General features: G+C 35.0%; 1 protein-coding gene across 1 annotated transcript in view; it reads right to left on the bottom strand.

Annotated features, from left to right (window-relative positions):
- Positions 1-16673, bottom strand: part of LOC138705365 (serine/threonine-protein phosphatase 6 regulatory ankyrin repeat subunit C-like) — a 35234-nt gene extending 18561 nt beyond the window's left edge. Inside the window, exons 1-6 of the mRNA XM_069834153.1 lie at positions 16556-16673; positions 9407-9526; positions 6301-6363; positions 4534-4596; positions 2925-2987; positions 1498-1560 (exon numbers count right to left, since the gene is read on the bottom strand). Coding sequence (XP_069690254.1) covers positions 1498-1560; positions 2925-2987; positions 4534-4596; positions 6301-6363; positions 9407-9526 — 372 coding nt within the window. The 5' untranslated portion in view covers positions 16556-16673. The remainder of the gene's footprint in view (positions 1-1497; positions 1561-2924; positions 2988-4533; positions 4597-6300; positions 6364-9406; positions 9527-16555) is intronic.
- Between the last annotated feature and the right edge of the window lie 1612 nt (positions 16674-18285).

Here is an 18285-nt window from a genome sequence, read left to right as displayed (position 1 = left end):
AATATTAAATGCATAAAGTTAATTTATTATTTTAATGAAGTATATTAAATTCCACCACAAACTCGAAGATACCTGCAAGAAATAAGTTAATATAATTTTTGTTTGTGCAAAACGAACTGAAATTTACAATAATAGCTTCACTCATTCAAGATTATAGCGACAATTAACTATGAATTTAAACCAATAAATATTAATTTGCACTTCTCTTTACAACAATAATAATGGAAATATGAATTAATGGAGTAACTTACGTATACCGGTACTTGTAGTGTAGGCTTACGTAGTTAATAAAATGGGATGAGGTTAAGCAATAATAATCACACCAGAATTGGAAATAAAACGTGATCAATACATTTTATTGTAACAGACTTGTTCTACGTCTCTAGTTAAAGCAACAAATAAAAATAACAAAAAAATTAACAGCTATAATTAAAAACATATCCTTTGAAGAAAAAAATAGGCCTAAGCAATAATAATCCCGCCAGAATTGAAAATGAAACGTGATCAGTAAAGTTCATTAAAACAAACTTAATTTTTCTACGTCTTTAGTAAAATAACACATAAAAATAATAACAAAATTAATAGCTACAATTAAAAATATATCCTCTGAAAAATAAAAGTAGACCTAACCTTTATTTCTCTGGAAATTTATAGCAGCCTAAGTGACAGAACTTTGACCGGTATCTAATGTCCTTTCGGTTGGACTGAAACATTTCATTGTGAAATTTAAGGATATAATGTATTCTAACAGCCACAAAGAACTTCAAATTAAGAGTTTTGTTTCTGTACAGCATTCTTGTGGAAACCCAGGAACCTTTCTGAATCTTTCGGAAATCGGAAAAAGGATAACTCTGGCCTCTTTCTCTTACTGTTGCTACAATTTATAGCACTACAAACGTCTCCTCCTTGTCCCATATTATTATTCCAATTATTATATTTTAGCCATTAACATTTTTATTATAACCAATAACGAACATTTCACAAGCATCAATGTGAAATACGAGCTAGCACTCGATAGAAATACGACACAGTCCAAAGTCGACCATGGACAGTCTATTGTTTCTAGTTGCTAACCGCTTGGAGCGCTTTATCACGAGATTTGCAAAAAAACACCTCAAGCTTCGCGACTGTATATAGTAGACTGTGGTGGTAGTCCATATAGGCAACATGGCACTGTAGTTCCAAGCTCGGCCGCTTAACTGTCATGTCCCATCTTTCAAAAAAACAAGTAAGGAACCCACATCACGGTCGACTTGATGCTCAATTCGCTAAGCGAAGGGAGGATCAAGTCGGCCGTGTCCACAATTCCGCTAACAAATTATCGATCACTATCGATTAGTCGGATCAGATATCTTTGAACATCAGTGTAGGCCTACATAGTTCAGTGCTGAAAATTTCAGTTAGGTTATGTATTGTACAAATGTTAAAATGTAGTACCTATTAACAAAATGCATTTCAAATGGACTATAACTTTTATAGTAAAATGATATTACTCACTTCTGTAAAATTAAGTTGCAGAGTCAAATTTGTTATTTGCTTCTTAAGGTAGTCCAGCCGGGACTGAAACAGAATTAGAGTCTGCACTAGAAAAAAACAACATGAATTGAAATCAGAGTAGTTTTCATGTTGAGATTCGTAATTGATTTTATTTTACAAATGTCGTATTAATTAAGAGGTACAGTGACAGTACGACACTGCCCATATATTTCATTGAATCTATGTAAATATGACGGAAGACTTGAAGTACACGGTCTTTGTTCATCGCAAATTCCACTTATACAAATATAAATTTTAATCAGAGTTTTTGTCATAAAACTGATGTTCTTTTGTTGCGCTAACAGAACGCTACACTGTAAATACAGTGCGTCTGAGCCATCTAGACAGGGAAACTAGTCAGAATCTTGTAAAAACTGGAATTAGAAACAGCCTTTCACTAAAAAGAGTTAGCACTCTGCTAGCAATAAATCTTGAAGGGTCTACTAGTGAAGAATTTCAATGTTTAGAGTGCCCATAATATAACGTATTTTAATGTGATGTAAATTCAGGAGTAACTTACATAAGTATATCTAGAGTGTGATAAGATGGATCGAAAGTAATAAAACTTAAAGAAACAAATTACATAATTCTTTGTTTCTGCATACTTTATTAATTTTATCTCTCTGCATAATTATTTATAATATTTCACAAGCATTTCGCAATTTGCACAAATATAATTTTTCATTTGTAATTTTTGCGACAATTATTTATTTTCTAACTTAAATCCTGATTTGAATCCATATCACTGAAATGAGAAGCAGACAATCTGAAATTTGTAAATAATGCGTCACATACCGTTTTGCAGTTATAAAGAGCGTATTCCGAATCTCACCGGTGAGCAATCCGATGGCATCACGGTGTTCCGAATTCCACCGATGACGTCATTGATGCTCCACGGGTGTCGCACCGGTGCCATCAACTTGCAGAGGTGGTGGCAGTCTCCATCAGCCGCCATCAGTGAATCTGATTGGTTCTTGTATAGGGCGGGAATTAGCAGACGAATAACATCGTGCCCTGTTGTGTCATGGCGGTGTGTTCTGCTTTAGTTCTGCTGTATTGTTTGTAATGAGCACAACGTAAAAACAGTATGTTAATGGCGTATGAGCGAACATGTCAACGGACCCGTTATTACTACTGGTTCAAGAAATAAATTGTTTATACTATCTTTTCTTTGAACGAGATGGGAGTACGAAAATTTCGCAAAATTTTGCTAGCGTAGTACAGACAACAACTTTTGCAGTCGCCATGACAGCCATCGATCCTTCCAGCAGTTTTGTTCCATATTTCGCTGCAACGTGACGTCATTGATGCCACCGGATCGGTGAGATTCGGAATACGCTGAAAAGATGAAAGTAAGACTGAATAGCCCTACCGAGTTACACACTCACCTGCTTCTGGATCACTTGCCTTCTCAGCACCTTTACTTTTCTAACTGCTGCCTTTAATTCAATCTGAAGGAAAGAACAAACAATGTAGAGGCAACTGGTGTTTGTATAAGTGTAAGAATGTTGAATTAAATGTAATGTCGTGTCTCACATACATGTTACATAAACCAATTCCGTTTGATTACATTGGGGGGAGTTGGCTAAAAGTAGATGGTACAGCAAAACAAGATACCACATTTATTTCGTAGGAAAATGCCGCCACCTCTAAAATGAGATATGTATTCCCTTCCTATATGCAAGCTCTTCACTAGAGAGTCATTATTTGGTGAGAATTCCCTCGTATGTGTGTTGTGTGAATCATAATTTAGAAAACGACGTGTTTCCTAAAATATTTCCTTCATTTTAAGGTGTTCATAAGGAGGCATCTAACTTCAACAGCCAATAGGTGAGTGTTTGAAATAATTCTATAGTTATTAGTCTTCAATTGTAGTTCAGTTAAATTCGATATCTTTCTTCGTAACTATCGGTGCCTTATATTTTAAATTTCAACGCGTGGTCTGACAAAACGAGATACCACACGGTCGGCTAAAATGGGATAGTGTCTTGTTATTATGAAAATTCCCCAAGCTCGGTATAAGGTAGGACCAACAAATGACAGAAGACGAGGGAAGGCAGCAATATTGACCTCTTCACCTTATAAGAATGTGCTTGTAGTAGCTATGGTAACAAGGGCAAGAAAATAGTAAAGAAATTGTTTTTTATCTGTTTTCTAAATGTAATAGTTGGAACAATTTCATGTATATATTCACTCCACCCTATTGTACAATAAGCTCAGGCTAAGGTGCTAACCTTCTTTACAGGGAGCTATACCTAAAAAAAGCCAAATTTATATAGTACGCATTACTGTTTCGATAATAGAAAACCACAATTTAAATAACACGGAGCTTGGTGTGCACTCAATGCTGGGATCTGACGATCTGTAACCCACTTGAGGTATGTGGATATAAGAGAAAAATTGATAGTTCCTAACTAGCTCAATCGGTAGAGTGTTGGCGCGCTCAGCCAAAGGTCCCTGGTTCGATACCCGGCCCTAGAACAATTTTCCCCTTTAAATTATTCACAGTAAATACTTCACAACCAAAGGTGATGCTTAAATAGAAATAAGAACTTAATATAATCCGTGGCGCTACAGCCCGTGAAGGGCCTAGACCGATCAGCCGGCTGCTGGCCTCACGCCCACATGCCGAAGCAGATGTGGACGATCATCCAACCAGAATGGAGGTATCGTGTGGTTAGCACGATTATCGCCCCAGCCGTTACAGCTGGCATTCGCAACCGGATTTCGCTACCTATCGTAGCTCCCCAAGTGCATCACGATGCTGGGTGGGCACCGGTCGCATACACAGGCCGAAATTTCATGAGAAAATTTCTTCCCCATGAGGACTCGAACCAGCGCGCATTCCGTAACGCGAGTCCTACGCAGGATGCCTTAGACCACGACGCCACGGCGTGGGACGAAATAAGAACTTAGTATGAAGAAATTTGAAGAATTAAGGTTTATGCATTAGAAATCAAATTTCATAATTTTTAGGTCGTTACACTCATTACTCACATTTGTTTCATTAACTTCTTGTTTCAGATTGTCCACTTGCAACTGCGCAGCTTCCAAGGCTGACTAAAAATGAAATATAAAAGTTTTTATGTAAATATCACATAAATTTCAAATCACAGCATGACGAGTTCTCTGTACGTCAACATTGCTCCTGACGTTTTATATATGGTCGCACTCCAAGATTCTTTCAAATGAAGGAACAAAGAGTAGTAGGATATCTTTCGCTACTTCAGTTTTATTTGTCCTTCCCATTGTCTTGTTTTTAGTAGGTTATTTTACGGTGCTTTATCAACATCTTAGGTTATTTAGCGTCTGAATGAGATGAAGCTGACAATACCGGTGAGAAAAGTCAGGGGTCCAGCACCGAAAGTTACACAGCATTTGCTCGTGTTGGGTTCGGGGAAAACCCCGGAAAAAACTTCAACCAGGCAACTTGCCCCGACCGGGAATCGAACTCGGACTCATTGTCTTGTGACTTAGTTACTGTCTAATCTTCCATAATTAAAAAAGTTGCTTAATAATATTTAATTACCACAAATATTAGTGTTACCAATATTTCTGTACAATACACAGCATACAGAGAGCACCAGCTTCAATTCTCTGTAACGAAGACATCGAGTGGATCGGGGGAAGATGCCTGACATTTTCTTTGACTGAAAATTTAAGATACTGTTCACTTAGTTTTGAATTTCATATTGAAATATCAAAGTCTGGAAGGTATTTTGAAACTATATTTTAGTACAAATAGAAAACATTAATTACCTTGTTTATAGATAAAGGTTTTCTTCTTGTCTGCACACTAGGCATCTTTCCCCGATAGTCGAGTAAGATGGCAAATGAAATTAACACATTTACTGATACATGTATTTTACCTGAACTTGGCTTGATGCATATTTATAACAAAATTGACTTAATCTAAAGCTCATGGACACTTTTTCACTCGTTTATCACTACTTAGGAACACAGTCATTGCACATATTTTATTGCCGTGTGCAAGACTCGTGAAATCACTTCTTGCACACAATGAATTCAATCCAGTATATTTTTTTTCATCAGTCTTTTTTAGGCGGCGTTTAAGGATACTGAAAGGAATCCCATATGCTTACGATGCTCTAAAACAGCTCATACCCTCGTTATAACATGTTCCGTTGCAAGTTGAAGATTGTCCTCATTCCACTGACTTCTATCAGAGAATCTTACGTAATGTTTACACATTCCCTGCAATGAAACTCTTGCCATCTTACCCCAAAAAAAGTGATCATCTTACCCCGAAAAAAGTGATCATCTTACCCCGAAAAAAGTGTTCATCTTCCCCAAGTATCAGGCTAAGATGCCTAGTGCTCTGACGCAATCTAAGATGGCGGATCAAGGTCGTTGGTTGTTAACAATACAAACTTTAGAACATTTACTACAATATCCATTACAAATGTTTGACAGTTATTACGAATTCAACGATGTATTAAAATTTTAACATAGGCCTATCTTTGTAATTATTTTATAGCAGAAAATGAGTTGTTTTCTTGCTTTTCTTCTTCTCATAACAAGAACACGTGGCAAAATGAGTTAGCTTTCACTCTACGACATTCAACTGTCTCAGTGATCATGAAGACATGCGCGTGGCGTTCTCTCTTGGAAGAATGTGAAACTACAAAGAAATAAGCATCTTCTCGCGATAGTCATCTCCCCCCGATTCAGCCTAAATTTGGATGATATGTTTTAATTCTACACTTCCGCTATTTAATGAAATGTTGTATTGTGAATACTCACTCGTGCGATCTGAAGTTGTTCTGTCAGATTGTCATCTTGTTGTCTGGCCACGAAACGTTCGCTCTGCAATCGACGACCACAAGTTACAATAGTACTTTCAATATACGGCTAATTAAATAAAACAATGCAATATAAAAATAATAAATCCACAAAACAAAATGTGATGGGGCTGGGTGGAATAAGATAGCAGAGGACGTGATGGATTGGAACGGCACAGGGCGATATGTGGCTAATGAAATATAAAGAATGTACTGTATCTCAGGTTGTTTAGCGTCTGAATGAAATGAAGATGATAATGCCGGTGAAATGAGTCTGAGGTCCAGTACCGAAAGTTACCCAGCATTTGCTCGTATTTGATTGAGAGAAAACCCTGGTAACTTGCCCCGACCGGTATTCGAACCTGGTTTCACGGCCAGACGCGCTGGCCGTTACTCCACAGGTGTGGACGAATATAGTGTAAACTAAAATACTCAACAAATGAAAAGTAAGGGGATATAATGAAATGGTAGGATGGTATGGGATAATGTGAGGCATAGTTTGACTAATAGAAGAATAGTACATTATGCAACGAGCCTATAATGATAGTAATTAAGAAGCGAGTATGGATGTTTATGAAACTCGCTTCCGCTCGTTTCATAATTTTCATACGAGCTTCTTAATTACCATTATAGGCGAGTTTCATACGACTTTTTATGCTCGACCATATTTCTAACTTGAAAATATTCATTTTATTTGTATCTAACTGACCTTGAGCAATACCTCGTAAATTGTGAGATGTGCGCAGACGCGAAAGTATTGATTTTTTCCGAGGAACAGATGTCCACATTAACCTTGATAGCTTATAAGAACCTACAGAGTAAACTAAATATTAACTTTGATATAACATTAAAATTAAATTAGACATTGAAAAACGAGATGACAAATTGAATTTGTTTGAATATTATTTACAATTAACGCTAATTATTATAGTAACAGAACATAACCTTCTGCGACAGTATTGGTTTTCCAGCCTCCGTGACTTTTCGCTAATTCTCTTTCGATTGCATATCCGAGAATAATCGATACTTGCGGTTTTATAACGGCACAAAGCTGACTTGTCATTGGCTGAGGTTTTATAACGGTACAAAGCTTACTTGTCATTGGCTGAACACCTGTACTTTAATGAGTAGGTGTACTTTAATTACATGCATTAAAGGACTGCTACCAGGTGTATAATTACTACATTTCGGCATGGTCGAGCATAAAAACTATAAATGAATTATGTCGAACGCTTTACTTCGTTCCATAATGTCTGACAGGTAACATAAAAACACTGCCGGCAGATAGAGAAGGATAATTGCTTTTGAACCAATGCCAGAGCTGTCATTCCACTATTACCTTGAATTTGGGCGGTCTGAAGTGTTACCATCGCCCAACTTCAAGATAAGCGTGGATTTGAGACCTCTGCATTGGTTGAATAGTAATTATACTTCTCTCCTCCTCTGCCGGAAATATTTACGTCACCTGTCAGACATTATGGAACGGAGTATAGTTGCTAGGATACCTTACTAATCACTGTAGACCTCGGATTTTTAGGCTCGTTTAGCATAGGCTGAAACATACGTTCTTTAATACACCTAGTTTTAGGCAATATCATTGCTCGAGAGTTTCTTGTGTTGCATACATTTAGGGATTTTTACATAAAATTGTTGCAACCTATCCTATTCGAGCCTAAAAATCCGAGATCTTTTAATCACATATTCCTATCAACATCCGTAACTTAGATCGGAATTCAACGGGGAATTATGGAGTGAGCTGAAGTGACGTGCAATGGGAAAAGGCAGCATTACTCGTATATGTAATTAAATGAATAAGAGTGGACTGAAATGGATGAAGATGCTAATTGATCAGGTTGGGACTGAATGATAGGGTACGAGAAGAACCGGATAGAACGGAATTGTAATGGATTAGGATGGTATGGGTAGAATACAATAGCATATGATGAAATAAAATGAGTTAGAGAATGATGAAATGAAGGTTTCAGAGCCATAGTGGGCCAAGCGCCGTATATTAAAAACACAGAAAACAACGGTTAAAATTAAGTGAATTCCATAATTCACTGAACCTAGCAAGTAATATAAGGTATGCACATTAAAACTAAATGATATGTCAATCTTCATTAAACTTTGGTATTCACTTAACTTTAACCCTTGCTTTCTCAGTTTTAATAAATGGCGCTTGGCCCATTATGGCTCTGAACCCTTCAAATGAAATAAGTAGAATCTGACAAGCAGAATAGATGTTAGGATAAGATAGTACATACAGTGTACGTCAGGATAAAACGATGGGCCTGTAATGGTTCGAATAATTGAAATGAACTTACATAGAAAATTAAAAACTCTGTTTTTCACCCATTCAACTATTTACTGTGAATGAATCAACGTTCTTATCTGCTGATTGGTTCACAGAGAGCCTTACAAGACAGGTGGAGTGGTGAACAATAAATCCTTACGAAAATATAAATTTCATATATACAAATATACAGAGTGGAAGTGAAATAATCTTGCAGATTTCCAGAGCGAATAGTTCATGTTGTATATAACAAAAAAGTGTAATAACATATTGGTGGAAAAGTCATAATTTTTTTTTCAAATATTTAACACCCTCTTATTCCGTAACTATTGCGAGTAGGATCGTGATTTTTGTCCGTATCGATAGGAAATGTAATAAATAATTATTTATCCCTCTGGCATATTTCAATAGCGTGGACGGTTTTCGTGTAAATTTAATTTAAAAATTAATGATTTCAAGCCACTGAACGAAGCAACGAAGCAACGAAGCAACCAGATTGTAGCTAGAGAGGGCGGTGGGAGGTAGTTCACGTAGGGAGACAGACCTGAGTTCGTTGACCTCTTACATCTGTATTACGAGAAGAAAGAGGACTGTGTTAGCCTCGATGTTGCCAGACTGCTGAAAATTCCAACTCAATTTTCTAATTAACCTTGAATTTAATCACAAAACTTAATATAGGTTTTGTATTTATTTACGTGTACCCTATCATCCCTTTCAATCTGCAAGATTATTTCACTCCCACCCTGTATACAAGAGTAGCAAAGTAGATACGAACTCTCGGACTGGATGTGTCGGGTTTGGAACCAGCATACCGTAGCAGGAGTCCAATCACCTGCAGCAGCTGCAACAGAGCGCTCGGACTCGTTTCTTGACTCCCTTTCATAATCGACTCCATCTGAAAGTCATAGTAGATAACTTACTTACAAATGGCTTTTAAGGAACCCGAAGGTTCATTGCCGCCCTCACATAAGCCCGCCATCGGTCCCTATCCTGTGCAAGATTAATCCAGTCTCTATCATCACACCTCACCTCCCTCAAACCATTTTAATATTATCCTCCCATCTACGTCTCGGCCTCCCTAAAGATCTTTTTCCCTCCGGTCTCCCAACTAACACTCTGTATGCATTTCTGGATTCGCCCATACGTGCTACATGCCCTGCCCATCTCAAACGTCTGGATTTTAAGTTCCTAATTATGTTAGGTGAAGAATACAATGCGTGCAGTTCTGTGTTGTGTACCTTTCTCCATTCTCCTGTAGATTCATCCCGCTTAGTCCCAAATATTTTCCTAAGCATCTTATTCTCAAACACCCTTAACCTATGTTCCTCTCTCAGAGTGAGAGTCCAAGTTTCACAACCATACAGAAGAACCGGTAATATAACTGTTTTATAAATTCTAACTTTCAGATTTTTGGACAGCAGACTGGATGATAAGAGCTTCTCAACCGAATAATAACACGCATTTCCCATATTTATTCTGCGTTTAATTTCCTCCCGAGTGTCATTTATATTTGTTACTGTTGCTCCAAGGTATTTGAATTTTTCCACCTCTTCGAAGGATAAATCTCCAATTTTTATATTTCCATTTCGTACAATATTCCCGTCACGAGACATAATCATATACTTAATCTTTTCGGGATTTACTTCCAAACCGATCGCTTTACTTGCTTCAAGTAAAATTTCCGTGTTTTCCCTAATCGTTAGTGTATTTTGTCCTAACATATTCACGTCATCTGCATAGACAAGAAGCTGATGCAACCCGTTCAATTCCAAACTCTGCCTGTTATCCTGAACTTTCCTAATGGCATATTCTAGAGCGAAGTTAAAAAGTAAAGGTGATAGTGCATCTCCCTGCTTTAGCCCGCAGTGAATTGGAAAAGCATCAGATAGAAACTGACCTATACGGACTCTGCTGTATGTTTCACTGAGACACATTTTAATTAATCGAACTAGTTTCTTGGGAATAACAAATTCAATAAGAATATCATATAATACTCCCTCTTAACCGAGTCATATACCTTTTTGAAATCTATGAATAACTGATGTATTGTACCCCTATACTCCCATTTTTTCTCCATTATCTGTCGAATACAAAAAATCTGATCAATAGTCGATCTATTACGCCGAAACCCCCACTGATGATCCCCAATAATTTCATCTACGTACGGAGTTAATCTTCTCAAAAGAATATTGGACAAAATTTTGTACGACGTCAACAAAAGTGATATTCCTCGAAAGTTACCACAGTTGGTTTTGTCCCCCTTTTTAAAAATAGGTACAATTATGGACTTCTTCCATTGTTCTGGTACAATTTCCTTTTCCCAAATAGCAAGTACAAGTTTATAAATTTCGCTATATAATGCACTTCCACCCTCTTGTATTAATTCTGCTGGAATTTGATCGATACCTGGAGACTTGTACTTTTTCAGATTTTCCATCGCAATTTCAATTTCTGAAAGCATGGGTTCGGGTATAAATGGCTCAGCAGTTTGTATTTCAATTTCGTCCCGATCATTTCTATTTGGCCTATGTACATTTAGTAGTTGCGCAAAATAGTTTTTCCATCTGTTTAGGATTGATGGAGAGTCTGCAAGCAAGTCACCATTCTCATCCTTGATCACGTTTACCCTTGGCTGATATCCGTTCTTAAATTCCTTTATACCCTTATATAAATCTCGAATGTTTTTATTCTTACTATTTGTTTCTACCTCATTCAGTTTTTCCTTCAAGTAACCTCTCTTTTTATTCTTAAGTGTACGACTTGTTTCCCGTCTTTCATTGAAATAATTATCTCTCTTCTCCTCAACTGGATCCTGTAAGAATTTCAATTTTGCCTGTTTCCTTCTTTCTACTACCATGCAACAATCTTCATCAAACCACGGTTTCTTTTTCTTAGTTTCATAATAACCTATGCTCTGCTCAGCTGCAATTTTGATACTATCTCTGATATTTTCCCACGCGCTATTAACATCTAATTCTTTCTCAACTTCGTCGGAACTTTCTAAAGTGGCAAACCTATTCGAAATTTCGACCTGATAATTTTGCTTAGCTTCCTCGTCCTTTAATTTCAAAATATTGAATTTAGTAATATTAACTTGTTGCTCTACTCGCTTGGCTACTGATAATCTTTCTCTTAATTCTCCAATCACCAAATAATGGTCAGAATTACAGTCTGCACCCCTGAAAGTTCGAATATCTACTAAACTAGTATGTCTCCGTTTATCTATCAAGATGTGATCTATTTGGTTGTGTGTTAATCCATCTGGAGAAGTCCAAGTATATTTATGTATATCCTTATGGGGGAATGTTGTACTTTTGACAATTAAATTTTTCGATGTGGCAAAGTTGACTAATCTAACTCCATTGTCACTGCTAATTGCGTGTAGGCTCTCTTTTCCAATAGTTGGTCTAAAAATATCCTCCCGTCCTACTTTAGAGTTGAAATCCCCCAATAAAATTTTCGTGTGATATCTAGGGAACTGATCAAAAGTATGTTCCAATTCCTCATAGAAGCCATCCTTTATATGGTCGTCTTTCTCTTCTGTAGGGGCGTGAGCATTTATAACTATGATGTCGCACCATCTACCCTTAAGTACTAAATATGATAACCTGTCACTGATAAATTCGACCTTTTTACTGCTGATTTTATTCTTTTATGAACAAAGAATCCTGTTCCTAATTGGTGATTATTGTTTCCTTCCCCATAATACAACAAGTAATCTCCTATTTGTGATATGCCATTCCCATCTAACCTAACCTCTTGTACTCCCACGAAGTCTATTCTATATCTAGCTAGTTCTTTTGCTACTAATGTTACTCTTCCTGTTCTATAAAGACTAGTTACTTTCCAAGTGCCAAATCTCAAAACCTTATTCCTTTGCTGTGGTCGTGCCAGAGAATCAGTCCTATTCCGAGGCTTATTGTAGGGATTCGTAACAAGCTGTTTTTACGGTGATGGGTTGTTAACCCTTCGCCCAACCCCCAAGCTGGAGGACCACCCCTTATCGGCTGTCCACGACTGCTTATTCAATATATTCGCAGCTACCCTCCATATCTGAAGGCCGTCTCCTCTATCCGCAACCTGAGGACGCGCCATGCCGTGGTGATAGGGACCCACCATACATGGCATAGTAGATAACACCGAGCAGAAACATATTTTAATCTATCCATCACGTACAGATATTATACGAGTAAGTATCTTCCATATTTCATCCTAGATCATAATGTAACAGATATTGGCTTTGACGTTAATAACTTTTGTCAGGTTTACTGCTCTGTCATCTAGTTGTTACATTAGGAGTCACGTCATAATTCCTATTTGAATTGCATTAGCGACTGTACTGCCATCTCGTGTTCGTTTACGGCGGACGGGTGGCGATCCTGGCGGTTGTTCTCTTCAAAGTGCTGCCGATTTTAACATAGCGATGAGTTATCTGTTACATTATATAATCTAGGATTTCATGCATCTTAACCTCACAGGAATAAGGGAATATAAAAACGAAACAAAATAATGTTCTAAATACAGACATATCTATGTATGTGTATGTAAAGTATGTATAGATCTAATGACAGATGATGATAGTATTGAATAGTAGGTTTGAATATTGACGAGGATGATAAATAAATTTTGCTTAATAATTCTATCAACTACCTCTGATTGAGGTTCTGGCTGATATGTGCATCTACTATCAGTCTGTACATATCACTTTACGATATATTAGAGGAAGAACAATTGTTTGTATGCATCTGAAGTCTGATTAGTGGAGTATGTTACTAGTCAGCGATGTATGCAATGGAGAGAGAAAGAAATTGGCCACCCTACCCTACTATCTCCTGACTTAGTTGCTTCATGAGTGATGCCTTATTTGTGTCACTTATGATGTTTCAGACAGTTGACTAAACACAACAACAGCAATTGAGGGGGTCTTGTTCAAAATTTGCTTATTGCATTTTTTGATGAAATTGAGTTATATACAAAATCAGACATTCTGGGACATATTCTGTGCACTAAATGTAGTAACTATGAGTAGGCCTATCAACTTGTACCATATTCCCATAAAAAAAGGCGTACACAGGTAAGACTCCGCTGCAAAACCTGCTTGATGCATGAAGTTAGTAGTGATACTCCATATCAGAATCTATGTAATGCAACGACAAAATAATAAGAATGCATGTTTTAAGGTTGCGAGAGACGTAGGTGTTTTCGCTCATGTTAGTAGTAACAGCGTTTGCAGTGTTCAGCAAGTCTTTCGACAGTGTTATTAATCGATGATGAAAAAATATTTATCTCTAACTGAAGCAAACATAGTTTACACATAGCCTACTTACTTCAACATTGGATTTATTTTTATTTAATTCTTTATTTAGTCCTGAAAAAAGTTTATACATTTTCATTTCAACATTGGCTTCATTTATTTATTTATTTATTTATTTATTTATTTATTTATTTATTTATTTATTTATTTATTTATTTATTTATTTATATATTTATTTATTTACTAGCCGTACCCGTGCACTCCGCTGCACCCGTTACAAATAAATATAAAGTAATTACATAATTAAAATAGGACGTTTGATCCAGGGAACATTCGTGTTTGATAGAAGGATAAATCGTTTAATATGTTGCTTAATTTAAATTGCATCCAAATAATTAAAATACGATCATTTTGGTCCAGAGACACTCATTTGGTGCAATGACAATTCCTTTAACCTGTTTCTTAATTTTTATTACATGCAACCATAGTTTAATGAAGATTGACATAATTTAGATTTAATGTGTATATTTTATTTTACTTGTTATAGGTTTCCATTGAATTATGGTAATAACTTAATTTTAACCCTTGTTTTCTACGTATTCAGTAAATGGCGCTTGGCCCACTATGTTTGTGAACCCTTCAAATAACTGAAATTATATTATATAATATTACATATTATATTATATTATATTATATTATATTATATTATATTATATTATATTATATTATATTATATTATATTATATTATATTATATTATATTATATTATATTATATTATATCAGAAGTTACTGTAATAACATTATAGCATTATGTCCAGCTAGAGAAACCACACTTTCCAATGGTGAAATAATAATTAATTAAACAAATCGGTTAATTTAGCTTCCGATATTACTTCATACAAACACAGAAACATTCTCTGTAGGCTATCTTTCATAGCTTTAGATTGTTGCTGTCCAAGGCCCCTTATAGACAAAGTCATTTGTTTTTTAATTCATTACACGGCCTTATATGGCAGTTATTTTAATTTTAAAACTCATTTATCTCATTAAATATCAGTCCCATCAACATTTTTCGAGGAATAAAACGTATCGCAAATTATTTGTAAAGAAACTTTTGTTATGTAACATTTTTCACAAAAATTAATAATAAGCGAGATATTGCGATGTATTTAATTCGGGCCCCCTTATAACCCCCCTTTTAAATAATGTATTTTGAATGCCATATAGTCTAAAATCTAAGTTACAACGAACTTAATTTATATTCCAATTTTCATCGAAATCCGTTCAGCCATTATCGCGTGAAAAGGTAACAAACATACAGACAGACAGACAGACATACAAACAAAAATTTCAAAAAAGCGATTTTCGGTTTCAGGGTGGTTAATTATATATGTTAGGATCAATTATTTTTGGAAAATCGAAAATTACCAGAAAAATTTCGGCTACAGATTTATTATTAGTATACATTTATTTATTTATTTATTTATTTATTTATTTATTTATTTATTTATTTATTTATTTATTTATTATTTTTTACTTATTTATTTACTTACGTACCTACTTACTTACCCACTTACTTACCTACTTACTTAGTTACTTACTCACTCACTTATTTATTTATTTATTTATTTATTTATTTATTTATTTATTTATTTATTTATTTATTTATTTATTTATTTATTTATTTATTTATATGTATTTATTTTTTTACTTATTTATTTACTTACTTACCTACCTGCTCACTACCTACTTACTTACCCACTTACTTAGTTACTTACTCACTCACTGACTCAGTTTATTTATTTATTTATTTATTTATTTATTTATTTATTTATTTATTTATTTATTTATCTATTTATTTATTTATCTATTTATTTATTTATTTATTCATTTATTTATTTATTTACAAAATAAAACAAGATAAAATTTCAGAAACTCATTATTGCATATTTCGACATTACAACAAAGTTGCTGCTACCGGTAAAAATGAATTACTGCCGTTCTTTACATTAAGTACATTTACAACTCTATTCACATTCGTGTTAGAGATTTCATTTTTTCAGACACGTTTAATAATAAAAAGTGTACGTATTGATAGTAATTAAATATAAAAAGGCGCTAACATAAATTCCTTGCAATTGTAAAAAAAAAAATACAGATCAGAATGACCGATACATTTCTTTTAATGTTAAAAATAGTATCGTTTTATGAAAAATGTGTAACAATTGACTACATTATGTCTTTCAGTAAAATTTAATGTTGTAAATTTAATTTTATAGATGCTTCATAGAAACTCCGCTGCAAACCCCGCTTAATGTACAATTAAAACATCATCATCTCCTAAACTAATTGAACGAATCTATTGCCATTTTGGGTTCTAATAGAAGAGAATATAAGCTTGCAAATTTAAATTGAAAAAGGGTTGCATTACTCATGGTTACTGGGATACATAATATTCTCATTTTCTTCAATGTTTAAAATTATGCATTTTTCAGCTTCAATTCTATGAATCTAAACAGAGACATTACTTTACTTCCGAAATGAGCCATAATAAAAATATTTTGCCCTAAAAATCCTTCAGGAGCAATTTTAATTTAATCTTAACTGAATGGCACTAGTAGAATACATTATATTATATGCATACATACGCACACACATGCAGTACTTACAAATACGTATATTATTATCTAGGCAGACAGTGTATGCAATAAATAATCACCACTTCTGTACACTGTGCTTCAAAATAGTCCTAACAACTTCACAAACTTAACAGTCCTTGTACTACGCACAGCGTGCTAAATGAGAAAGAGAGCAAAAAAAAAAAAAAAAAGAATCACATCTAGATAAGGAGGTCACAGAGAGCGCATATGTCCAATAACATACATAATAAATATAGGTCTGAGATACGATACAGAATCTGAGATTAGTTACTACACAATGGAGGAAGTAATTGCTTTCTTGATGCTTTACTTTCTTGCTTTCATTCAGTATTTCTTTCTTTCCCCGTTCTCCCTCGCTATTCCCTCATTTATCCGTCAACTGCAATTAATCGAACAGTGTGGTTTGTACAGTGTAAATTTTATCTAATTATATACTCTTTATAATTTTATTTTTACTGTTCTTTCATTTCCAAAATGTAACATTCGCAATGGAAAAAATTGTTAGATTCTGTAGAAAATTACTTATTTACAAGTTTCGCAGAAATAATGCGTTTTCAGCATTTCTGATAGAGATAATGTGGGTTAAGTTATGATTTTTCATCGTGATCACTTTCGTTGTTTTAATATTCCTTCATCTTATAAAAATAATGTTTAACCTCAGTAAAATTTACATTCAAACTCGTGTCAAATTTTTATGAGTTTCATTTCAAGTACTTTTACACGCTTTATTTCACTATGCAATAATCCGCCTTTGTAGTCCATTTTTAGGAACTTTTAAGTAGGTTTTATTGATATTTCGTGTCACTAGCTGATACGTCCAGAAAGTAGGCCTATTCACATAATGTCAGAAATTGATTCATAAAATGACTCCTTGTATAAACCGGGCAAGATGTCATAAAAGTTGCAAATATCACACAAATTATTGTTTGCATAATACACTGCGTCGAATCCAACACTATAAGCGATATTTTAAAAAATATATTTTAGAATTGTAATTTTGAGCGTTCAGATATAGGCCCCTACCTAAAATCAAAAGCTTCTTCTAACATTACATCTTTGGAACAAGAAAGTCGTACATAAATCACACGGCATATTATTATAAGTTAACCGTTTATTTAGGCCAGTACCGGTTGATCAAAAGTGGCAAATTACTATATATTGGAGTGAATTTGGTCCAGATAAATTGGAATTAAAGCAAGCTTTATATGTTTGTACATCCCTGGATTCTAGCCTACTATTATGAAACCAATTCCGCTCATCCCAGAAGTTTTCATAATCTTGTAGACGACTTCAGGACCTTATCATCAATGTTTAGATCTTCTGCATGGATGAATAAATAATAGGATGCGAAACTGCGGTCAGCACCACCTGACTGAAGGGGGGTTCAAATAAGATGATCAGCGCCCAACGTCGTGGGTGGTGAACATTAGAACTAGCCTACGTGTTGGGTACATTACCCAGAGTTCTCTATTTATCCATTCTTTCGAGACGAACAGACGATGCTCGAGAAGACAAGATGGCAACCAGAAACTTACTAATGAGTGAACATAAAATGATACTAAGCGTGTGTACATATAAGCAGTGTATGTTAAACAGTGATGTTTATGGACGTTGTAAAAATAGTGTTGTGGAATGTATTGTAAAGTAATAGTAATATAATAAATTGAACTAAGTAGTTTTTGCAGACTTTTCCATTGCACTGTACACTAAATACCCAAAGAATACAATCCCAATCATCT

The sequence above is a fragment of the Periplaneta americana genome, chromosome 1 (genome assembly GCF_040183065.1).
Source record: "Periplaneta americana isolate PAMFEO1 chromosome 1, P.americana_PAMFEO1_priV1, whole genome shotgun sequence".
Lineage (NCBI taxonomy): Eukaryota > Metazoa > Arthropoda > Insecta > Blattodea > Blattidae > Periplaneta > Periplaneta americana.
Note: the sequence above shows the minus strand (reverse complement) of the source record. Positions and strands in the feature narration are given on the sequence as shown.